Source organism: Balaenoptera musculus, chromosome 2 (assembly GCF_009873245.2).
Source record: "Balaenoptera musculus isolate JJ_BM4_2016_0621 chromosome 2, mBalMus1.pri.v3, whole genome shotgun sequence".
NCBI classification, from domain to species: Eukaryota; Metazoa; Chordata; class Mammalia; order Artiodactyla; family Balaenopteridae; genus Balaenoptera; species Balaenoptera musculus.
In genome coordinates, this window is record NC_045786.1 from 13217113 (window position 1) to 13243606 (window position 26494).

General features: G+C 37.3%; 1 protein-coding gene across 1 annotated transcript; it reads right to left on the reverse strand.

Moving 5' to 3' along the window:
- Positions 1-433: 433 nt before the first annotated feature.
- COMMD3 (COMM domain containing 3) lies at positions 434-4440 on the reverse strand. Its single transcript, XM_036843322.1, has 8 exons — positions 4247-4440; positions 2800-2911; positions 2630-2693; positions 2502-2536; positions 2078-2138; positions 1926-1982; positions 1774-1833; positions 434-803 (listed from the first exon to the last, which is right to left on the reverse strand). Exons 1-8 carry the CDS (start codon positions 4383-4385, stop codon positions 744-746), a joined length of 588 nt encoding a protein of 195 aa, XP_036699217.1. The 5' UTR covers positions 4386-4440; the 3' UTR covers positions 434-743.
- Positions 4441-26494: the final 22054 nt, after the last annotated feature.

A 26494-nucleotide genomic window follows, 5' to 3' on the forward strand; every position in this document is an offset into this window, starting at 1 on the left:
CGGCGCGGAACCTGCGACCGAGTTGGGCTCGCGGAAACAACAGCGCCCGCCCCAGTCTTCCCGCGGCCGCGCCGGCCCCCTTCCCCGCCCGCCAGTGGCCGAGGCGGGGCGCGCGCGGGCAGCCGCTCGCTCCGGGCAGGGGCTCCGCGCGGGGCCGGCCGGGCCGGGCCTCCGGAGCCCAGCGGGCGAGGGTCGGGCTGCGGGCGAGCCCTCAGGCACAGGTAACGGGACGGGCCGGCTCCCGGCGCGGGGCGACCGCGCCCTTTCCCCACGTCCCGAAGCTGGGGTCTTAAGGCAACCCCGAAGATCGCATCCTTTCCCACTACGCTTTTTAATCCTGAGAAGAGGCGATCGTTAAAAGTTAACGCCAATCGTGCCTGTGTTTTCAAAGTAATAATTAACAAACTCAAATCCAAACAAACTCTCAGCACTCTTTAGTGGGAACAACTTATTTATTCAGAATATAATACTGTCTGCTTCCTTTTGGAAGACTTGGAAAAGATCAAATATCAGTGTACGGATAATACTAAAGATGATTCACATACTTAGGCAGACTTTCCCTCTTAACCCTTTCACAAGTGTAAAAAAATAAAGTGTCAAAATTGATGAGTGACAGAAATCCAAAAGAAAAAATTTGTTCTCCTGAAAAGGAAGACATCCAGCTCGCAGAAACGATGGTTTGGCGGACGGCAAGGCGTTCCTGGTCTTCCTCTAGACCGGGGCAGATCGTTAACTTCCCCAAGTTACAACTGAGTTGCTCTTTCCAGGCTTTTCGAAGCATCTTTAAGTTTCCCTACTAAGTCCTGAAAGATGTATATGATGGATCGTTTTTAGGATAAAACAAGAAAGAAGTATCCAACTTTGAGAAAGATGCAAGAAAAGAGTCGGGACACTTTCTAAACAAGTTTAAAATTCACAAAGATTTTAAACCTTTGACAAACTACTATCAAAAGAAGGTTTTCCTCTAAGATATAAAAAATTAAAAGAAGGTCAATAGAAGGTTTTCCTATAAAATATCTCATCTTCAAATGGGCTGCCTGCCCTCAGATGTGAGATATAGTTTCTAACTGAATCCTCTGAACAGGCAAAGTATATCAAAATTAAATTTCTCAAGTTATCTAACAAAGATTATGCTGTATTCACATCTTCTGAAAGTTTAAAGTTTGATTAATGGTTACATTAAAACGACTCTGCAGGAGATCCCTTTTGAAAAATTCAATCTCATCAAAATTTCAAGCAATGACCTTCATTTTTTTAAGTGGTAAGAAATAAATTCGTTGTCATGTCCATTAATCAATGTAATTTTGAATTTCCCCAGTCTTACACTGGCAATATAAACAGTTTTAGAATTTTTGTATACTTGCTCCTTTATAAAAAGTCATTTACAACTACTGTTTAAAAATCATGTTTTGAGAGTTTAATTCAATTTCTGAAAGCAAAGAAGACATTTTCAAAGCCAAGCTCTTCTTTTTGCTTTGTCCTATTGGCTCACACTTATCACAAATAGAAGGAATTTACACTCAACACTACACAAGTTTATTTTAATTGGAGGGAACAGCAAATGCAGACCAATTCTCTATTAGTAACACTGTAATTTCAAAGGCGAAGCCTACATTAAAATATTGCTTTTGAAGCCCCCTCACCATTAAATCCTTAACCAACCTTCATTATCTACTGACAGATGCTTAATTTTCTTTTGAACTTTCCATAGGCATAATTCTCAATTAAAAATCTGTAAAAAGATAGGCATATTCACAGATCCTAATACTGTACCTGTAATTGTTCCATGTTGCAACTAAAACTAATCTCTGGGTGGGATCGGGAATCAGTGTTCTAGGGAAGAAAAAAATGCTGTTTATTTAAATCAAAGAAATTTTAAATTTCATTACACATTTAATTTTTAGACAGGGCTTATGTATAAATACCTCTACATTTAAGGTCACCAAATATGCAGGTCTGTACATCTTATCAAGTTGATTGGTCTAAAACAACACAACACATTGATTTCAGTCTTTAACTATTATTTTTTTTTAAAAGTTCCCTAAGTTCCCCTAGAGAACAGTTTGTTAAACTTTACCTTTATCTGATATTCCAAATGCCAAGAAACATCAGTTATATGAGGGAAAGATCTGCCTATACTGAAAGATACAATGATAATTTTGTACATAATAGCTACAGGAAAACTTTCAGTATTTATCTTCACCAACAATGTTGTCTACCACCTCCCCACCACACACACACAATTTTAATCCATTCTGAATTTAAAACATTGTTAAACTTTATTTTCAAGTTCTGAAGAGTAAAAGAGCATTTTAAAAATTATCTCCATAAACTTTATCTTTAAAAACATTAGCTTAACTGCAATTGTTTCACTTGCCCTTTAGCCCCTTTTCTTTTGGTCTAGATCCCGTTTTTCTGTCCTGTTTTGTTTCACACCAACACTCTCCATTCATACCTGCAAGTAAAAAGTGGCTCAGCTTGACACCTTATACAGGACCTACCTTCCCAGTAGGATTTCTAGGGAATTCTTATTATTCTGGGAGGGAAAAAAAAGAAAGAAAATACGTCTTTGCAAACAGAGTAGAAGAAAAATAGTAATTGTTAATTTTTAAAAATTTAAGTAAGTAACCTGATATTCCGTGCAAAACAATTCTATTCTCTCGCTATCAAATTTACAGTCTTCTAGATAAGTGCTAAAGAAAAAAAAAAAGCCTAAGTTTAGTCTCCATTTTAAAAACTGAAATTGGAATCATAAAGGTACTATTTGAAAACAAATGGATATTTAAATAAATCCTGTACCTTAGAGTTGATTTGTCAGCTCTTTGCTTTCCAGCCTCCAGTATGTAAGTTGCAGCTGCTGCATGACAATGTTTTAAAACCACTGGATCGATATGTTTCAAGTCTGGGTGATCTAAAATAAATTAATTGCCAGTGATGCCTGTGATAAATTCTTTATAGTCCTGTTTCTAAAAAGGAATTTTAATTTGGGTAAAGAACCCTCTTTAACAAAATAACAAGAAGAATTCAACTATAAGGACTGGAAATTATAAGTAAATGAGATGTGCAACATGGTCAATGGCAAAACAATAAAGATCACACATCAATAATTATGCAATTACCTGGTCAAATTACCTTCTTTTACTTTACCTTAATACTCTTATTTATTTTTTAAAAAACATAGTCCTAGAGTAAAATATACAGTGGTCACTCTAAAGATGGATGGAGTAAATTCCGAGGAAAATAAGAAGATAAATATTTTATACGGTGTAAATTTAAGAATGAATAAACTTTCCTTCTAAAGATTAATTTTATGCTAACTGGCTCCGTGGACATTAACACACGGAGGTGGGGGAGAGGGAACGAGTTCAGAATATAAAATACAATTTTCAAAATATTTTCAGGTTTCGACAGCCATCCTTTTTTTTTTTTTTTGAGATTAACCAGGTGGTGGTTACTATTTTCGTTTAAAGAACTTCCACTTTCATACTTTTTGTACACGTGTTTAGCTCGTGAAACTACAGAAAAAAAACACAAAAATTTGAATTGTTGAGATATTTATATTTAAGAAAATCATGTAATAGCGATCTGTCTTAAAATATGCCTCCATCCATACTGACACCGCACTCCGCAATCACTGACCCGACCACTTATAAGAGACTCGCCTCCTGATAAACTAGTGCAGAACAAAACATTATGCACCATATTTTAAGGGTCTAGGCGTGGAACCTGTGCAAAACATATTGAACTAGAGTGTTGGAATGATCAGGGGAACTTGAGGTATTCTCTAAGCTGAAAAATGTCAACACTATTTGACGCAGTAATTACTATGGAAGCAGACCCTTTAAAACCTTCGCCAACCTAGCACTGAAAGCTTGAATTGCAGGGAGCTGCCCTGATGAAGTCCAAGTGTCAAACAGCCTTTGCCCCAGACCAGGCTGAAAACCTTAGATGTTTAGGCCACAAACAAGACTTGAACACCGGCTTTACAAAGGAACAAAGAGCCTGGGAGGGGAAATCAGGCCAGGAACGTGTAACTGGCTGTGTGCAGGTGCCAACTGGGGAGAGAACAATGCTCGGGGTCCGATGTGGGTTCTGGCAGAGCCACATCCCCACACTCCGTCCGGAGCGAAGGGCAAACCCCGGAGACTTCCTCTTCCCGGGGCTTTCCCCTTCTCGCTCCATCTCGCTCCTCTTCTCCGAGCGCCCCTCCACCCAGGCCGATCCAGCTCAGAGCCGAGCGGCTTACCTAACACGGCCTCGTCCGCCTGGGCGTCCAGCAGGCTCTGGAAAGCCGCCCGGAGGAGAAGCGTGAAGGCGTTGGAGTCGAAGGAGCCGGGATCGGCCAGCATCTGGAAGCCTTTCTGCACATACTCCGAGAGCTCCATTGTGAGCGCGCCGTGACCTTCGACACGCGCACCACGTGACACGCGCCGCGCGCTCAGCTGATGCGGCCGCGCGCGCACGCGGCTGGGGCGGGGGCGGCGGCGGCGGCGGCGGCGGCGGCGGCGGCGGCGGCGGCGGCGGCGGCGGTGGCGCGGCGCGGGCTGCGGGCCTCCCAACCCGTGGGCTCCCCGCCGGCCTCCCGGGCCGCGCCCCAGCCCGCGACCCCGGCCACCCGCCAGCCGCCGCCGCCGCCGCCGCTTCCGTCCAGTCCTTCCTTCTGCGCCCGCCGCTAGGGCCGCCGTGCCTTAGCGCGAGGGGCGGCCCGGGCGCTTTGTGGACGCGCTCGGCGCTTTCTCTGCTCTCGGCGCTCACCTAGGACTGTCACCGGCTCCTGCGGGGCCCGCGGGAGCGCTCCCGAAAGACCCCTCGGGAGGTGGTGACGGTGACGGGATCCCGGCCCCCACCAGCCCCGAGAACTACGCCTTCCCCGCTCCTCGCTCAGCGCGAAAGCCTGCGGGAAGCTCCAATCGGAGGCAACTGGTTGGTTTTTGGTTGGGGGCTTTTTCTTAATTCAACAGCTTAACCCCCAAGCACTGCCCTTCTGTGAATGAGGCTGTAGACGTCTAATTATAATTCTTGCTTATTTTTCCTCTTTCATTGTCATTTCTGGAATACGGCAGTTGATTCCTTCCTGCGTGGGGGGTGTGTGTGTGTGTGTATACACATAGTGCGCGCGTGTAGGTGCTGTACTTCGACAATTGAGGGATTAATATCTTATTCATGAACATATTGGACAGAATTATTAAAAATTTTAGATGCAGCTGCAAATAAACACCTTTCAAAAGCAAACTGATACAAATTTTGTGCTACTGTGCTTACAGCATCTATGGGTCCTGTTTTAATTAGTCAAGCTATCCTCATATTTTTATCAAATAGTTATCTTAGTAAAATATAGTTAAGAATGGCAAAATCTTTATCAGAAGTGAATACCCATAATTTTAAAGGTTCAAATATTGTATAAAGTTTAACTTCCCCTTCATAGTTAACACGAATTTGGAGAACAAGAGTGATTCTTAAAACAACAAAACAAAAACTGCATCAAAGTAGATTATGCATTTTTTGATCAAAAGAATTTAAAAAGGAAAGTCAAAGTGCAAGTTCTTTCCGGGTGGAGGGGAGGAATAAAGAACGAGAAAGATGTTTTAGTCTTTCACATAATGCCTCTTAGGAGGCATTATTTGAAACAGACTCACCATGAAACACTTTTTGAGGCATAATTTAGGTGTTTATTTGAAAAAAAAGTTTCTAATGAATACAGTCAACATTTAACCTTACACCAATGCATAAAGAGCACCTGATTTCACAACAACAGGACGCAAATGGAATAATTTAGCATCAGTAAAGATTGAGTAACTACTCAGTTTTCCTTTGAAGGCTTTGAAAGGCATGTGAACTAGCTCTCCACTTCGGTGAGCATATAGGAGCAGTGAAGGATTTAAAAGTCTCCCTAGAGTCTTTATGAAACAAACACCTATTAATCATGTTCATCTTTTCTTCCCATCTCTCATTTTCTTTCTAAACTCCTTGTTTCTCCTCAGTAGTAAAATGTCAGTTGAAAAATGTCCAGATATCTGATTTGCATAAGGGATATTTTACAGGGCAGAGTTGTGTAAAAGTTAAACAATATTAACAACACCCAAGCTCATTACATTTGTTACATATTTTATGACCTTGCATAACATTGATTGTTAATACTCTAATAGAATTTGAGTTGATAACTGTAATCATACTCAATTTAGTGTCAAAAAAGAAAGCAATAATGCTTGAGCATAGATTTTTAAATGCTGTTTTAAAAGAGGAAAGTAAATACAATTAAATGTGAGTTCATGGGCATAAAAGTTAGGAAATTCACAAGAATTGTTTCTGTAATAGCTGTCATGTTACTCTCCTGTACGTATGTAAGTCCTTTCTCTTACAAGGCATTTGCCGTCTTCTACCTAAATGTGTTTATGTGTTAGGCCCAAGTGATGGGTATATTTCCAGCTCACACAAAAATTTTCACCAGAATGTTTTCTGATACTAGAAAAACTGAATTTTTCTCCTGTAGCTACATTTATTTCAACTCCCTTTGAAGGAGGCACAGGATTAAGTATTTGTTCAGATGTAGATAATACATGGGTATCTTTGACAAGTAAGCCATTGAAATACATTGAAGTATAATTATTAAAAGGCATCATTACACAGATGTAGACTCTTTGTTGCAGCAATAAAATCAATATATTCTATATTATTAGAAAAACTATGTATGAAAACATTCTGAAACTATGGGGGAAAAACTATTTAAAATTTTTGCTTTGATCACTGAAAACAGCATTGGAACTTTCACTAGATTTAAAACAATTCTGCAGCCTTAAAGCCAATCGACTAAATTTGCCCTGAAAGAGCCTTTTAAAATAACAATTATGTGCAGCTGAAAACAGCAAAATAGATGTTCAAAGGTCTTCGTGTTAATAATGTATTTTTCCTTTTAAACTGAAAATTTAAGATAATGCTGCTAAATTTGTTTTTCTTTTTGAGAATGTACAAATTATTCAAAGAATGAGAAAGTATTTTTAAATGTTTTTACAATGTTTTAAAATACATTGTATCCTTTGAGCTGGTTAGTTAATTTTTTTTTTTTAGAAACCAATTTCATATTGGCCTCTGCACCATGAGTACAATTTAAATGTGCTGGGGCATTTACAGGATCTATGTGGTCAGCTTTTCCCAAAGGCCTCATTGGTACATTTGTTGGTTGCAAAAAACAATTTCTAGTATTTATTTTTTAGACTGTATAAGTACTTTTGCTTTTGTGCCGAGGAAGCTGAGGGAAAGTATTCCTTTAGATTGAAGAGTTCCTTGAATATCCATGGGGAGGGGAAAAAAAAGCCAATATGCTTAAATGCCCATGCATCCAAAAGTTTTTACTGGCATACATATTATGTTCTAGCGGGGTTCTATTCTACCCCTGCACATGGAATACCCTCTCATTTTCCATAAAGAAGAAAGTTTAAAATGCTTAAATATTACCTAAACACAAGAAACATCTTCTCTCTGCCCCCTCGTATGGATTCTTTGGTGGTTAGTGATCTTAAAGCCTTGAGATAAATTTTTTTTTTCATTTTTTTTTTCATTAATCCACACATGTCCACTGAGTGCCCTCGAGATAAATATTAATAAAAATAGAATTTATTATTTTAAAGCTACTTTAACCACAAATGGACAGTTGGGGGGAATGCTTAAATGAGTTACATATGGTATTTGAAAGTACAGGTCAAAACTATTTCAGTGAAGTTTATAAAATCTATACACATTCTTTTATTAAATATCTTAACTTGGCAAGGCATAGATTGGGTCTTGGAATTTGAATGGTCAAGTTTTTGCACATTTATGACTACAGAGTTCAGTGGTTTCAAATTGAGTCTTGTGTCACATGTTTTCGAAAGACCACATCAAGCATTCAGAGGGAACAACAAAGGTTTAATTTTCAAATTAAGCATTTAGTCCAATCTCTAATAATTTATAAATGGTCATTGCTATAGTAATTAATATAGGCAAATACAACCTTTTCCCTCCCTTATTCATATAGCCTATCTTGTATATGAGGATTTTTAGATAAAACTCAAATTTATTTCAATGGAGCTAGTGCCTTAATATGGGAGAGAAAGTGAAATGCTAGTCACATTAAAGAGATTGGAACCATAGGAATGAAAATCAGTGGTACAATGTTCTCTAAAATACTACAAAATTCATGCTTACGGTTTTGCACAAGCGTTTTGAATTTTTCCCCCAAAACTTTTATTCAAAACATTTAGACTAATTAGCACAACTTCTATTTAAGTAATAGTTTCATCATTTAGTACTATTTTTTAAATTTCATTTTTCAGATAGTTGCATCAGGAAAATATCAAATATAAAACTTCAAAATGTGGTATAATGGTAAATATTTCAAGTCTAAGTTGTAACAGGTTAAATTATCACACTACTAAGAAACTGAGTTTCTTAAAAAGATAAATATCAAAGCATTTCCTTTGAAATTAAGAAACTATAATTTTGTCAAACTTTGCAAATAGGAAGTTCTATAGTCAAGATGTTTAAAAAGGAGAATACCCTTGAATTTCTAAAGTGAGATTTGGGAGCTATCATCAAGAGTGTCCTGCCTTGATTTTGTTAACTACTTGAGTCAGAATGAAATAATTCTGTAATATTAAAAGAATGTACATAAGTATCAAATGATAATTTTTAATATTAAATCTTTGTATCTAACCAGTCTATGGGTTTGAAAGGATTTTCTGCATATTGGAAAAGTCATGTCTGCTCTTCAGGGCTGTCTTTAGGAAGATTGATTCCTTATTTTGAAGCCAAGCAACTAATGTCACATGGGAATATCTGAGTAGTACAGACTAAAATTGTGAAGTCTTCAGCTAGGAAGAAATGAGGAATTGGTTTCTTAAAAGGAAATGAAATTTTTAAACTGCAGTTTGGGAAGAGATGAAGGCAAATTTTAATTTAAAGGTAAAGAAATTAGAAACAAGGAAGGCAATCATACTCCACAGTATATTTAATGAGAAAAGAACAGGTTGAATTGTGTGTCTTAGAATTTCTCTACATAGACAAATAAAAACTATTTATTTACTTTTAAATTCTTACAACGTACTTATCTTTTGTATGGATTATAAAAAGTAAGTTTACTCAAGTCACCAGTGAAGTGATATGAAAATTAGGAGCTGGCCAACCACCCAATAAAGTCTGTCAAATAGATAATTTAGATAATAAACACAGTTTCCCCCTCAACAACAGGTTGGTTTTATTCTCTACTTCACTTATAAAGATCACCGCTTCGATTTCCTACTTCACTGATCTGGGATCAGCCAGAATGACCCATGGGTTAGCTAGAAGAGAATGAAAGTGAAGCATGGACATGTTGAAACAAGTTTACTCTGATGAATATATCTGACTAATTCTTCCATATGCATGCAGACTGTCCTTTAAATTGTTATTTTACATCTTTAGAGAGAGAGGAAGAGAGAGAGACTGAATATTTTTTGAAGGAAGGAAGGAAAGGAGGGAGGGAGGGAGGAAAATTTTTCCCTTCCAGAGAAGAAATGTTACAGAAAACTTATTTACTGTTTATTTTCTCTGACACAGTCCATTATACCAAGATTCTCTTAGCGCCACTGAATTTAACTAAGCCTTCAGTCATGCTCAAAATGGACTAGGAGATCATCTGTCATGTCCAGAACCTAACCAGTTTTAAGATGGCTTACATTTAGACTATAACAACAGAAAATATCTAAGAGATTCCCTTCCTTTTTGGTCCTGGCTTTGGAAACTCTAACACTGCATTTTCTCATACCTTAGAAACTGAAGTTTTGACCAGATCCATGAATTCCAACAACAACAAAAAGGAACAAATGGGCCTAGTCAATGGAATATTATTGTCTAAAGCCAACATTTTTTAAAAGTTTGTATTTTGAGAGCATGCTTTTTATATATTAAAATTTGAAATTTAAGTAATGTATAAGTATTCATATTTATTTTGTTTAAAGGAGTATAATTTTAAAAAAAGAGGAAACAAAGTAAATAAAAGGAGTATTTTATAGACTAAACTCAGGTAACAATAATCTATACTTGCTTATAAAATGAAAGATTTGACCGTCATTTATCAAATGAATTATTTCAGAAGAGAAGTTATATATATAAGAATGCGTGATCTGAATTAAATACATTGCAAACACTAAAGAAACTATACAAAATGTGCTTTTAACTCATTTAAAGTAAACATTTAAACCAAAATTAATATATTAAGAGAGATTACTTTGTAAGGAAAGGCTTGGGTGAAAGTTTTAATATTTTGAAACATGATATTTTAAATAATACTGGTTAAGAATTTAACATTTTAATTATGGTTGTTTTGAGTGGTATTTTCAAGAGAATACATATTTTTATGTCCCTTGTCAAAATAAAACATAGACTTGAAACAATTTTATGCAAAGTTCAGTCCAACAATACTTTTAAAAAATCCTTAGAATAATTGTGTTCAATTCTCTCACATATTTTTTGCATATATAGAACTATTCAGAAAATACTTTATTAATTTATTTTTAATTAAAGTATAATTGACTTACAATATTATATTAGTTTCAGGTGTACAGCATAGTGATTCGATATTTTTATACATTATAAAATGATCACCATGATAACTCTTGTTACCATCTGTCCGCATACAAAGTTATTACAATATTATTGACTATTTTTCCTATGCTATACCTTATATCCTGGTGATTCGTTTATTTTATAACTGGCAGTTTGTATCTCTTAATCTCCCTCACCTATTTCATTCATCCCCCTACAACCCCCTCGCCTCTGGTAAGAAAATAAATGGTTTATACATAACTGAGTTTTACACCATGGTAAATGCTCAGAAAGTAATTTTATAGACTGTTGTGAAAACAAGTGCCTATGAAATAGATGAAAATTTCAATTTTTTTCTCCCTAAGTGTTTGATTATTTTCATTAAGGTTAAAACATAAATAACCACAGTTGTTCTAACTCTTTCAAGTGTAATTTTCAAAATTACATTCCTTTTTATAAGCATTCTAATCTGTATATTATGGAAAGGAATGGGGAGCAAGATTTATAAAATCATTTTAATGTCATAAAATACCAAGAAAATAATGACTGGCAACAGGGTGAAAGGGAGAGTTGTATTAATATGGACAATTTAGTCCATGTTATTAGAAACTTGGACTTGAGTTACTAGTGTCTGGGTAATTACCAAACTTTTTATTTTGTGCTAAAGTAAATAGTCCTGGATCATTTGGAGCAACAGTATTCTAAATCAAAATTAATCAGATAATTGGCAACTTTTATTTGACTTGCAGTGCTCTATAAATTATAGACCGAGAAATGAGGAGAAATTTGGTAAAGAATAATAATGTAGATGGTAATATATGGGCAAATGAGGCCTAAGGAAACTCTGAATTTTCATATGCTTTTCTTAAAATCTGAAGGTGACAGAAGATTTTTAATGAGGCCCAACTACAATATATAGGTGAGTAGTAGACAGAGAGTTAAGAAAACTTGTTTTGGTTAAAAATAGTAATTGAATTAAAATATTTGTGAATTGAAAGGAAGAATTGTTTTATAAGACCAGTGGTATCAATAAAGAGATACATATTTTGTTTTATAAATTTCTATAGAGAATATTCACTCTACAAAGGACTCTTTCTTTCAACAGTGTAAAATGGAAATATTGATTTTACCTTTGCCAATTATAATAGAAGGAAAATAATATTCTACTATGTATGTTATGGTTTTGAAGGTTGCCTTAAATTAATTTTGTAACAAGGTGGACATTAATAAAAATCTAAAGTACAGAGGCTTGTGAGATATTTTAACCAATGATTAATGTGTTTTTAGAAACCTAAAAGCATTTTCAAACTAATACTTTTTAATTCATTTAAATTTCATTTTGCTTTTATTCTGTTTCTAAAAGTTGCTATGATCAATATTTGTCTGTTTGTAGAGACTATGACATTCCATGATGACTAATCTTCAAGTTGAGTCATAATGATAATCTGTTATATTAAAATCAAGAGTGACTATAGGAAAATAGTCATTTTGCAAGCAAACATCCTGTCAAGTAATGGCCAGGGTAGCAGGGAGCATATGTCATAAAGCAACAGACTTAAACCTTTAGCTATGCCTTAAGTATCTGTCCATTGACATAAATGGCATAAAGACAATCTAACTGTGTTTGTCTTAAGCTTTTTCTCTTAGCTGCCCTTTATTTTATTAAAGTTTTAGAAAACAGTGTAACGAGAAAGACTTGGTTAGATTTGAACACACTTGACATAATTCCTAAGATGATAAAGGAAAAAAAAAAAACCTTTCACTGAGATGTTATCAGAATCTCAGACACAGTTTTACATTATGCAAAAAGTTTAAATAATCATGTGATCATTCCAGCTAAATACAATAATTGAAGAGTAGATAATGCTACTTTGTGTATCAGAATAATATTGTGCCATTCTTTGAATGAAAATAGTTGTTACTCTTTTTTTTCCTTTAGGATATCTGAATAATTATATGAATAATATTTTGGAACTGTAAGAGTTTAAATGGCAAATTTAGGATTAAAATTTATCTCCAGTTTCAAGTGGAATGTCAATTTTTCAAATAATATACTTGATTAGGATAACAAGATTTATTGGAAAAAATCTTTTGCGGAATACTTATCCAGAGATATATTCTGGATAAATAGGGAGATTTTCATAACTCTGCTTTAAAAGTTTATTTTTATCTTAATTGTAAAGATCACTATAAAATTATATAAATAAGTTACAATGCCTTCTTAAAGTATACTGAAGCTCATGGAATTTAAACCTTTATGGTGTTACTTCTTTACTTTTTTACTTTGCTGTCCTTAAAAAGAGTCCTTTTATTAGACGAGTACCGGGTATATAACAGTCAAGAATATTTATTGAATGAATGAAGGCAGTACAGAACATGGAGTCAGAGAAAATCGGGTTCAAATCCCTTTCCTACCTGCTTCTAGTTCTTAACCTTATTTTCTCTGCTCATTTTTCTCAACTATATGATGGAAGTAATAATGGCATCTCTTTCATATGGCTCTTGAAAAGCGTTCACAGCCTAAGTATGTGCAAAGCATTCAGAGCCCAGCCTTAGCATGTGCTCCATGCATGCAGTTATAACCAAATAATGTGATTATGTAATTTTGAATTTTGTTTTCACTGGCATCGATTTTTTCCATTCAGATTTACAGCTGTGGTGCACATGATACAACCATCTGAGGACCCCAAGCACATAAGCCCCTACTTAGAAAATTAAATAAAAACCTTCTGGGCTGCCTAGCACTTCTTCACAGTGAGTCTGACAGAGCTCTCTTTTAATAGCAACAGTCATAAGATACCCTCACAGACCTTGATGACAATAATTATCTTACCCTTCATCTCTCGGTCCCCCAGGAATCTCAGAATCCAGGCCAGTGTCTGTTATGGTCAGCCATCCTGTAAACACCTCCCTCTTACGAAGGCCTAGTGGGCCATTCCTTCTCTTCCCACTGGTTCTTACCCTAGTTTTTCTTGAACCATTTCCTTTGGTTAGCAACTCATTAGAAAGTATCCAGGAGCAAAATCAAGACATCTTCACGTTTTTCTCTGGAACATCTCTTATTTATTTTTATCTTAACTGTAAGGATCATTATAAAGTTATATAAGTTACAATGCCTTCATAAAGTATATCAAAGCTCATGGGATCTAAACCTTTCTGGTTGTTATAGCAACTGTCAGTGAGTTGCTGTCTCATCCTCTAGTTAGAGTAATGCATAACTTGTGGTCCTTTTGGCTCTGCTTGGAACATCTTTGCAATGCCACGTGCTTCATAAGGCATTGAGAAGATAAAGTAAATTTAAAACAATAAGGAAGGACTTCCTGGTGGCACAGTGGTTAAGAATCCGCCTGCCAATGCAGGGGACACCGGTTCTATCCCTGGTCCGGGAAGATCCCACATGCCGCGGAGCAACTAAGCTCGTGAGCCACAACGACTGAGCCTGTGCTCTAGAGCCCGTGAGTCACAACTATTGAAGCCCGCATACCTAGAGCCCGTGCTCTGCAACAAGAGAAAACACCGCAATGAGAAGCCCGCACACCGCAACGAAGAGTAGCCCCCTCTCGCCACAACTAGAGAAAGCCCATGAGCAGCAACGAAGACCCAATGCAGCCATAAATAAATAAATAAATATATTAAAAAAGGAAAAAAAGAACCCTTACCTACCATGGAGTGGAGGACACACGGTTTAGAATATGGAGGTTTAAACTCTACAGTTCCGAAGTGTTGAACAATTCAATGGGTTTTGGCAAATGTATGCAGTCATGTAACCACACCACACTGAAGAAGCAGAGCATTGCCTTGATCCCAAGTTTTCTGTCTTCCCCTTTGCAGTCATTATACTTGCCCCACCCCTGATCCCAGGCAACCATTGATTTACTTTGTCTCGCTATAGTTTTGTCTTTTCTGGAATGTCTCACAAATAGAATCATTCAGTTTGCAGTTTTTGCATCTGTCTTCTCTTACCAAGTATAATATTTTTGGATTCACCTATGTTGATGCATGTATCAGTAGATCATTCCTTCTTATTGTCGAATAGTATTCCACTGTACGGATATACCAGAGTTTGTTTATTCATTCACCAGTTGGTGGACATTTAGATTGTTTCTAGTTTTTGGAGATTATGAATAAAGACATTTTAACAGGTGTGTAGTAGTATATCACTGTGGTTTTAATTTGCATTTCCCTAATGTCTAATGATATTAAGCATCTTATCATGTGCTATCTGCCATCTGTATATCTTTATTAGTGAAGTGTGAATTCAAATCTTTTGCCCATTTTTTATAGGGTTATTTTCTCACTGAGTTTTGAGAGTTCTTTATATATTCTGTATATATGTCCTTGATCAGATATGTTTTTGCAAATATTTCTGTGTATATTTTATGTATTGTCTTTTCATTTTCTTTTTTTTTTAATTTATTTTTATTTATTTATTTTTGGCTGCATTGGGTCTTTGTTGCTGTGTGCGGGCTTTCTCCAGTTGTGGCGAGCGGGGGTTGCTCAGCAGCTGTGGCGCAGGGGCTTAGCTGCTCCGCAGCATGTGGGATCTTCCCGGGCCAGGGCTCGAACCCGTGTCCCCCGCGTTGGCAGGCAGATTCTCAACCACTGCACCACCAGGGAAGTCCCTCATTTTCTTAGCAGTGTCTTTCAAAGAGCAGAAGATTTAATTTTTGATTAAGTCCCATTTTTTTCTTTTATGGATTGTACTTTTGGTGTTGTGGCTAAGAAACCTTTCCTTAACCAAGGTCACAAAGATTTTTCACCTAGATTTTCTTCTAGGAGTTTTACAGTTTTAGATGTCACATTTAGGAGTTTGTGATCCATTTTGAGTCAATTTTTATATATTGTGTGATATATGAATTAAGTTGGGGTTTTCTTGCATGTGGATATTCAATTATTTTGTCCTATTTGTTGAAAAATTATCTGGTCTTCATTGAATTGCCTTTCCACTCTTGTCAGAATTCAGTTGACTATATATATGTGGGTCTATTTCTGTATTTTCTGACACATTGATCTGTATGTCTATCCTTTTGCCAGTACTGACACAGTCTTAATTACTGTAGCTTCATGTAAGTCTTAAAATCAGGTAGTGTGAGCCTTCCAACTTCTTTTTTTTTTTTCAAAATTGTTTTGGCAGTTCTATTTTGTTTGCTTTCTCCACATAAATTTTAGAATCTGCTTGTTTACTTCTACAAAAAGGACTGCTGGGATTTTGGTTGGGATCACATCAAACGTGTAGATCAATTTAGAGAAGAAATGATAATATTGAGTTTTCCAAACCATGGTAACGGTATGTCTCTACTTTTATATATATATATGTCTTCTTTGATTTCTCTCATCAGTGCTTCATAGTTGAGCATGCAGATTTTGTACATATTTTGTTAGATTAACACCTAAATATTTTATGCTTTTGGTGCTATTTTAAATGATACCTTTTAAAATTTCATTTTCTAAGTATCCATTGCAAGTATATAAAAATACAATTGGTTTTGTATATTGACCTTATAGCCTATGACCTTGGTAAACTCACTTATTAGTACTAGTAGCTTTTTATAGATTCCATTTGGGATTTTTTTCTGTGTGGACAAAACTGTCTTCTGTTAATAGAGATAATTTTATTTCTTCCTTCCCAATCTGTATGTCTTTAATTTATTTTCATGCCTTATGCACTGACTAGGACCTCCAGTATGATGTTGAATAGGAGTGGTGAAAGTGGACATCCTTCCCTTGCTCTTCATCTTTAGGGAAAGCCTTTGGTCTTTCATCATTAACTATGATGTTAGTTGTAAGTTTTTTATAGATATATTTTCTTAGGTTGAGGGACATAAGAAAATCCCTTATAAACCAAGTTTGCTGAGAGTTTTTTTTTTAAATCATGAATAGATGCTGAATTTTTTCAAAGCCTTTTTCTATATCTGTTGAGATAACCATACAGTCTTTCTTCTCTAGTCTTAATATGGTAAATTACATTGATTGATTTTTAAGATTTGAAACTAACTTTCATTTGTGGGGTAAAGCCTACTTGGTCTTTTTGTATTATCCCTTTTATATATTGCTGGGTATGATTTGCTAATATTTTGTTGAGGATTTTGTGTGTATGTTCATGAGACCTATTGGTCTTTAGTTTTCTTTTTTTCTAATATCTTAGTCTCCTTTTGGTATCAGGGTAATACTGACTTCCATCCTCTTTTATTTCCTGGAAAAGTTTGTGTAGAATTAGTATTATTTTTTCCATAAATATGTAGTAGAATTCACCAGGGAAGCCATCTGGGCCTGCAGTTTTCTTTGTTTTAAGGTCTTTAGCTATACATTTATTTTTTAAGGTGATGTAATACTATTTAGTTTACCTATTTTTTTCTTGAGAGAATTGCCACTTGTCTTTGTATTTTCTTAACATTGTTCTTCAAAGAGCAAAAGATTTTACATTAGTTACAGTACTTAATACCATAGACAAGAGCAAGCAGCTGTAGTTCTTGAGCAGCAGAGAAGAGTGAGACAGCAGTGTTTTAGGAAGATGAGTAGGATTCAGACAGGATCAAAGAAGGAGACTGGGCTTAAGGTGACTATCTAGCAGATGACAGTCAGGGGAGGGGTGGTGGCAGTAAAAAGGAGGAGGAAAGGAGCACTTGGAAGTCACTTTAAAGAAGGAATTGACAGAACTTAGTCGTGTCTGGAAGTAGGTAAAGATGGAGAGGGGCACTCGAAAATGAACCCAAGATTCTATCTGGAGATGAGAAGAATGTCAAGAGTGCAGACAGACGTGATATGATGGAAAAGGCAGCCCTTTTAGAGGTTAAGGTCTTGCTTCATCTTGGGATATATTGAGTGTGAAGTGAGTTGCTATGGGAATTGACAGCAAAAATAGTATGAGAAGGTAGGACAGTAGAAGAGATTTTTGGATTAGTGAGATCAGGGTTCCTTAGAAGAATGGAGAATCAGAGAGGGTTGCCATATAAAGTATAGAATGCTCAGTTAAATGAGAATTTCTGATGAATAAGGAATGGTTTTTTTTGTTGTTGTTGTTGTTTTTGGTATAAGTTTGTCCCAACAGCCTGGTCTTCAACCTATACTAATTGGAATTTATAGATCAGAGAGGATCACAATTATTTTGGAGGGATCTAAAAATTCTTATCAGTATAGGTGGAAGACCAGGCTGTTGGTGGCTAAATCGTATACTTATTTTCAAGTTTGGGGCCATACATATAAATGTTAACTTCATATGAGTTTTACTCTCAATAAAATTAAAAATCATTTCTATCCAAAGGAAAATGACATACAATATTGAAATATATTTCAAGAAAATTAAATGTAATTTCTTTTAAAAATAACAAATCATCGTGGTAATTTCATCAAAAGAGGGTAATTTGAAATATAGAGGGAAATACTATAAAACTGGCATTAAGGGCCTTAAAATAATCTGTTTCATATATAAATCATCGACTACATACTAGATACTATGAACTATGCCTTGAGATAGGCAGCCTCACAACAACTCTCCCAGGTAAGTTGTTACACTATCCCGAATTATTTCCTTTTCCCAAATGAGGAAACCGAGGCTAAGGTGGTTTTACTTGAGGTAACATAAAATGGTGGCTTGATACTGTGTCAGTTTAGCTAAACTGGAATTAGGTTTCTCCAAATTCCTTGACTTGTATGGTTCCTGTCTAAAGTTGGCCCCAGGAGAAATCTGTGCAACATTTGAAATGTAGGATGAAGCGGCAGCATTACCCTCAAAGCAGGCTGTTGCTGATGTCCTTGTTGGCTCACCTTGTTGGCTTGAGGCAGCAGCTCCCTCAGCACTGGCCCATCTCCTCCTTCAGGTGCTCTCGATCTTGGGCCAGATTAGAGGCAGCGAGAGACGCGTATAAAGCCAACACGCTGTGTTACTACAAGCAGGTGTGCTTGTCTCCCACCGCTTTGCATCCAGCTTTCCTTCCCCGCAGCCTGCCTTGCCACTCTGCAGGCAGGTGACTTCGGGGCCAGCAGCAGAGGAGTTAGCCTTCCGGAGAGCCCTTGATAGGCCCCCGTTCATGTTCACAGGTTAGTGACTTTATCTATCCTCCGCCTACCCTGTCCTTCACAGACCTCTGCTATCACACCTTCTCCCACAGTTGTATAACGTCTAATCCCTGTAACGAACCCCTTAGTCCATATCACTCCTAGTGGTTCTGCTTCCCTGATTGAACTATTAACTGGTACATAGAGCAAGCAAATTGCCGAGGAGCTTCTCAAGCCCAGGTCTGTCCGGCTCTTTCCTCTCGCGTTGAAAAAAACAATTAAGACTTTTATTTGGATGACACATTATCAAGCTTGGCTTATTGTTATAGATGGTACGACTGCTTAGTTGTTACCTTGCTGAAATTAGGTTTCACAGAAATTTGAACCCCTTTTATGTTTCCTAACATTTCATTTTGAATTACAGCCGTTGTGTATGTGTCATCTCTAGTACTGAATGATAAAGTTCTTCAAGGACCACACGAAACTTCTCTTTATTCTTCAACAGCTGCTGCTACAGTATTTTGTAAGTAGTAGGTACTCAATAAATGTTTGTGACTTTTAATAGAGTAGCTAAATTCCTCAAAAATATGTGAAATAGTCCTACATCAAAATATAAACTTGCGTTTGGGGACACTAGGTGTATGTTATAAGATGTGGAAGAGATGTTGCCACTAAATTGGGATGTATAGAGAGATGAACAGTTTTAAATAGGAATTGAACTACTGTTCAAAGGATTGGAATGTTCTTGTTACAAGCTAAGGCTTAGCTTCAGAATGAGAGGCAGAGTCCTGCCTTCCCTTGAACACTGTAGGCTCATGGTAGAGATTTTTGTTACATGCTACTGAAAAGATACTATCCTGTTACAGATAGTGTATTCATCAGTTTTCTTAGTCTCTAGAAACATACTCTGATTTCTTCAGAAAAAGATTTTTTTTAAAGGATAGTAGATTGCTCTCAGAATCTCTGGGAAGATCAGAGAATGAGGCTTTTGGGGAGTGAAACCAGCTCTCTGGGAAAAAACATGTTTTCTTAATTTCTCTGTTATTTACAAGTAATGGTTATAAACATGACACACTTTTGATTTGTATTAACATTTTTCCATCACTTAAGTTCTAGACAACAAAATAACAAATCAGGCCTTGATTTCTGGTGTTTGCCAGTTTCCATAGTGTAAATACTCCCAGGATGGCTGATGTCCAAGCTCCCAGTGTGATGTCAGTGAACATGGAATCGGGAAGAAATGTATGATACAGATGCAATAGATGTAAGTAAGCTTAAAGTCCATAGATAACAGTAAAATATAGTAAAATAATTAGAAAAGGATGAGTTTTGAGTTTATTATCTTTTTTATATATAATTTATTTACTTGTAAGTTTATATAATTTAATATTTAATATTACATTTAATGACTGGCTCACAAAATTCCTGAAAATTTAGCAATCACCTTTTACAAGTGGGAAAAGCTGGCTCCAGCACACCCCTGCTTGGTGGCCACCCAGCCAGGAAACAGCACCCCAAATCACCCACAGCACTGCTCCATGGAAGATAGCACTGCACACAGAATAGCTGATGGCACACAGGATAGCTGATGGCACACAGAATAGCTGATGGCACACAGGATAGCTGATGGCACACAGGATAGCTGGGTGCAGATCCTGTCACTGACTGGGCACAGGAGGGTCCTGCTGGAACTAGTGCCCTTTGTTGGTTCAGGAAACAGCCACAGTTGGCATCTGTCACCAGAGCACCACGACCCTTGTGTCTTTTGTGTTGCTGTTTCCCAAGACTTTGAACTGGTAGATGCATCTGACTGATAGCTCTCACTTAGGTGCACAGAATCTGAAAAAAAGAAGTGTTTCACATTTTCAGCTTAAAAGGTGGTCATAAAGTGAAAGGTTCTACAAATACAGAGTTCAGATATTGAGTAGCAAAAAGGAGTAACAAGCATCTGCCCAGTTGTGTATTTCACCCCTTTGGTTGTGGGAGAATTGGTTGCTGGTTAAGAACATTTGCTGCATCCCATAAGAGAGCACACCAATCTATCAGGAACACATATCATTATTCCGCCATTCCATAAGGCCAGCTACTTCTGAGTGATGCATAAGTGAATCCCATGGATATCAGTTCACTGTCTACTTCTCCAAATTTTTGATTGAATTAAATTTTGGATAATATGCTGTGTTTTTCAAACATCTCTCAGCTTCACTGACTGTACAGGTGACTTAAATGCTGATGTGAAAAGAATCATATCCCTGCATCTGTTAGGTTTGTTATGACGACCTTTATCACCATGACCCCTCAGGTATGGGGAATTGCTCTTTGGTGACTTGTTGGTGTAGAGGGACAAACAGGGAATGCTCCAAGGGATCTGAATGTGGCCCTTCCTGCTTGCTATGAAAAGGAGTCACTCTTTCAGTCTTTCAGTTCATCTATTCCTTTATGCACTTAGCAACAGATGAATGAAATCAGGGTCCTACTGGGCTTATGTGAGACAAACACAGATCAAAACTTTATTTTTCATTTTAATTTATTCAATAACTGCATTGTAGGTGTCGATTCTATGCAAGGCATTGTTCTAGCTGCATGGGACACAGTAAGGAACAAAACAGACAAAAATCCTTGCCTTCATGGAGCTTATGTTCTAAAAGGAAGTAACAGACAATAAACTAACTAAATAATATAGTACCTTAGAAGGCAACAAATTCTATGGAGCAAAATATAAGTCAAGGAAGGGGGATAGGGAGTTCTAGATGGGGAGGTGTTTGCACTCTTAAGTAGGGTGGTCAGGGAAGGCTGTATTCCAGCTAAGGTTAAAGGAAGTAAGGGAACAATCTCTTTCTATCCTGTAAACCACAGTTTCATTCAGGAATTAGAGTTAGTTCTGAGCCAGTTTCCAATAATCCCCCAAACATCTAGGTATTTGCCTTTACAGTGTACTCTTCCCCTGATCAATGACCCGCAGGTGCTTTTGGGAAAGTCCAGGAGGAAGATTCACAGTACTTACGTGTGTCGTTGTGGCACGTTTTTCCTCCATGGGTCCTCACTTCCCTTTCAGTGCAGACACTCTGGGTCACTGAACCAACTCAGGTTCAGGAATCAGGTGAGTGGCTCTGAAACCCCACCGCCAAGGCTCAGAGTATGTCTCTTACACCAGACTTGGAAGATGTTTGTTACTTAGATCAAATAGGCCCTTCATGGGCTGACTACCTATTTTGGTTCTAGGGACTAGATACTGAAATAGCCACTAACAAAAATCCTTGTAGGGTTCATTCTATTTACCACTCCCATTCTGCTGCCACACACGCCTTGCCCTGGTGATACTACCCTGGGACCTTGGGACTCTCATTGTGAGTTCATCGGGGAATGGAATCAGGAGCCCATTTCAACCAACACGTGCCCAGGCTACATCCGACAGCCAGTACAATGTTCATTCACTTGTTCTTCGACGTTGGTACCCCCCTCACCAAAGTGTATCTCTGGACCCTCTAAGGGGACACAGTTAGGTGTTAGGAGAGCAGCCTCTGCATGATTAATCCACTCCAACATTTTTATCTCTCTGCTATTCATTTTTTTTTTTTTTTTGCTGTTCATATTTTTCCTTGACATTATATCAAGGAATTTCTGGTATCTCAACTTTACTTAGCCAGGTTTCAGTCAACCAACTGGGCAAACCATTAGACCCATTCCCAGCTGCTGGTGTCAATACACCCAATAAATTCAGTCTGACCTAAAATTCTGTCCCTTAGTCTTAGCCTAACACCCTCAGAATCCATTTCCAAAGTTTACCAATATAAATTAGCATAATCCTACAATTCTTTTGATGTACAGTTGGTATTTCTTTTATTGGATTTTGTTATTATAGCCTATCTCCTCCAAGGCATGATAGGATGTATATAATACATGTTATTACATACTATATATATTCTATATACTAATATATGTATTTCATATATGACATATATAGTTACTTATGTATATCTGTGTATATAATTATATATGTTTACATAACTACATATAGTTACATATGTATATATGTGTGTAGTTATATATGTATGTGTAACTATATATAGTTATATATACACACTCATAAGCACACGTACATATATATGTAACCATATAGCTAGATAGACATAGAGACAGACACAATGATGGGTGAAGGAGGTAAGGTATGAGGAAAATATTTCTCAAGTCAGGTCTTTTCAGAGTCTTCAAGCAAGGCAAGAAGAGTCAACCGCTTCGGTCGGCAAGGGAAGCTCCGTGGGGTTGGAGTTTCAGTTTATTCTGAGTTTTTCTAATCCTCCCATGTATTCATACTTCAGTTCTCAAGTCCTACACTTTCTTACTCAGCACCTTAACTTGAACATGAGGGATCTGGTGAGGCTGGTACTTCACCTGGTACTGAAATTAGACAACTCACAAGATCTAAGTGGATGTTCGATTTTCAGTAGTCTCAGCATTTGTTTTGAGGTCTATCAGCCCTGCTGCACAATAGATAAGAGATTCTTTAAGAAAAATCATAGAAAGTCCCTAGTTGGAGTCCTTGATAAAAATCCATTTTCTTTCTTTAAGCTCTCCAATACCATTAGAAGCACCTATTCTGCCCTGCAGTCTTTGAATTCTTCACATCTTTTATGCTGTTTATTGCGAATAGGCCTTGGGTTTCTCAGTGCCTTGTATGAGACAGCACTTTATGCCAGGTGACCATAGTCACCTGCACCATGTAATACCAGTGTCCCATCCTTCAAAACTGCTTGGATTTTTACTCCATTCAGCCCCAACCTGGCCAGATAACTGATCCTAGTTTCCCTATCACTCTGGATAGTTTGTCTCCCCCTACCCCCCCCCAACCCTCCAAAGCACTGTAGAAACACCAACAAATTCATATATGTCTATCTTTGTTGAAGACTCTGTTCATATCATGGCTCTTCTGTTATAACATTGCCCGTGCAGATCTGCTGCAAGGAATTAAATCATAGGGATAAGTCATTTTATATCATTTCTGTTTTTGATTTATAGTGGTTAAGAGCACTGGCTTTGGAATCAGGAAGATCTGGGTTTCACCCCTAGATCTGTAATATACTTGTTGTATGATCTTGTGCAAAGTACTCAACCTCTTTAAGACTCAATTTCTTCATCTGTAAAAGTGGGGATAATAATATTTACCTCATTGTTGGGTGATGTTGTCATGAGAATTAAATAAAATCTGTAAGATACTCAGTGGCACATATTAAGAATTCAGTAAACTCTGAGCTTCTATTTCCTAAGTGAACCTCATGAGGACTTGGAAAGCACCCAGTTTCATCAGGAAGACATTTACAAATGATCATAAAATGCCTCAACAGGTGTCTGATCTCACCCATTATAAAACTGTCATGATTAAAAAGCAACACACAGACTGCATCAATTCTATGGAGAGTCTCAGTGCGGAATTCAGAGATCCACTAGAATGCCCCTTAAGTGTAGGTAGTGTCTTGTTTATCAGTGTCTCTCCACACACTACCACACCTCACAGAGGGCATGGCCAAAATCAGGCACTGAACAAATATTAACTGAATACACAATGTTTCTTCTGATCTTCTTCCTAAATTCTAGATGTGTCCTTTCTTTTTCTTCAGCTTCCAAAGCCCTATGAACAGCACACTCCCAATCAAAATTCCAGTTAGCTTTGACTTTTTGCTTTGTAGAAATTGAGAAGCTGATTCTAAAATTAATATGGAAATGCAAAGAGTGAGCAATACCCAAGGCAATCTTAAAGAACAAGGTTGGAGGAGGAACAAGGTTTCACTTTCAAATACTAGGATTTATATTACAAAGCTATAGTAATGAAGACAATGTGGTATTCCTGCATAGATAGACAAACCACCACATAGAACAGAATGAAGAATCCAGAAAAAGACCCATACATGTACGATTACCTAATTTTTGACCAAGGTGGACACTGCAGGCCAGTAGGAAAAGAATTGGTGCTGGGTCAATTGGAGATCTAAATGGAAAAAAAAAAATCTTAACCCTTGTCTCAAACCTTACACAAAAATAAGGTACAGGTAGATTGCATGTTAAAGGTAAAATTACAGAGCTTTCAGAAGAAAGCACAGGAGAAATATTCATGACATTGGAGTAGGCAAAGATGGCTTAACCACAACACAAATAGGGCTAACCACAAAAGAAAAAAAATGATGAATAAGACTATATTAAAATTAAGAATTTTGTTCACCAAAAGATACCCTTAAGAGAATGAGAAGACAAACTATAGAATGGGAGAAGATATAACAATACACATATTGACAAAGGACTCATCCAGAACATATAAAAACTTCTACAAATCAAGAAAAGGACAGGGACTTCCCTGGTGGCACAGTGGTTAAGAATCCGCCTGCCAATACAGGGGACACGGGTTCGATCCCTAGTCCAGGAAGATTCCCACATGCCGCGGAGCAACTAAGCCTGTGCACCACAACTACTGAGCCTGCACTCTGGAGCCTATGAGCCACAACTACTGAAGCCTGCATGCCACAGCTACTGAAGCCCACGTGCCTAGAGCCCATGCTCCGCAATGAGAAGCCCGCGCACCACAACGAAGAGTAACCCCCCACTCGCCTCAACTAGAGAAAGCCCACGTGCAGCAACGAAGACCCAATGCAGCCAAAAATTAATTAATTAATTAATTAATAAAAGAAAAGGACAGAATACCAACAGGAAAATGGACAAAAACCTTGAACAGACTTTCACAAAAGATGATGTAAAAATGGCCAATAAACCTATGAAAAGATGTTCAACATCTTTAAGCAATAGGGAAATACAATTAAAACCACATTGGTTCTACCACACATTTAAAGAAGAAATAATACCAATTGTTTTCAAACTCTTCTGAAAAATAGAAGAGGGAACATTTACTAACTCATACAATAAGCAAGTATTACTCTGATACTAAAGCCGGACAAAGATACCACGAAGAAAACTACAGACCAATATTCCTTATAAATATAGATTCAAAAATCCTCAACAAAATACTAGCAAACCAAATCCAACAGCTTATTAAAAGGATTATACACTATGACAATGTGGGAAATATCCCAATAATGCAAGGGTGGTTCAACATAAGAAAATGAATCAACAAAACATACCACATTAATAGGATGAAGGTGAAACTCTACATGATCATCTCAATTGATACAGAGAAGGCATTTGGCGAAATCTAAAACCCTTTCATGATAAAAATACTCAAAAAACTAGGAACAGAGGGGAACTTCCTCAACATGATAAAGGGCATTTGTGAAGAACCCATTGCTAGCATCGTATTCAATGGTGAAAGACTGAAAACTTTCCCCAGAAGATCAGTAACAAAACGAGGATGACCGGGGTTTTTTAAAAAATAAATTTATGGGCTTCCCTGGTGGCGCAGTGGTTGAGAATCTGCCTGCCAATGCAGGGGATACGGGTTCGAGCCCTGGTCTGGGAAGATCCCACATGCCGCGGAGTAGCTAGGCCCGTGCGCCACAATTACTGAGCCTGCGCGTCTGGAGCCTGTGCTCCGCAACAAGAGAGGCCGCGATAGTGAGAGGCCCGCGCACCGCGATGAAGAGTGGCCCCCGCTTGCCGCAACTAGAGAAAGCCCTCGCACAGAAATGAAGACCCAACACAACCAAAAATAAATAAATAAATAAAAATTTAAAAAAAAAATTTTTATTTATTTATTTAATTGAGGATGACTGTTTTAACCACTACTATTCAACAATGTGCTGGAAGTTCTAGCCAGAGCAATTAGGCAAGAAAAAGAAAAAAAAGGCATCCAAGTTGGAAAGGAAGAAGTAAAACTACCTCTATTTACAATGACATGATCCTATATATAAAAAATCTCAAAGACTGTACCAAAAAGAAAAAAAAAAAAAGAAACTAGAGCCAATAGACAAATTTCAGAAAAGTTGTAAAAGTGTGAGATCAA

Coding starts and splice junctions, on each gene's coding strand:
- COMMD3 (XM_036843322.1), bottom strand. CDS start 4,385: ATGGAGCTCTCGGAGTATGTGCAGAAAGGCTTCCAGATGCTGGCCGAT. Junction 2,912..4,246: donor GGCGGACGAGGCCGTGTTAG/GTAAGCCGCTCG, acceptor AATTTATTTTAG/ATCACCCAGACTTGAAACAT. Junction 2,139..2,501: donor CTAGAAATCCTACTGGGAAG/GTAGGTCCTGTA, acceptor TGTATCTTTCAG/TATAGGCAGATCTTTCCCTC.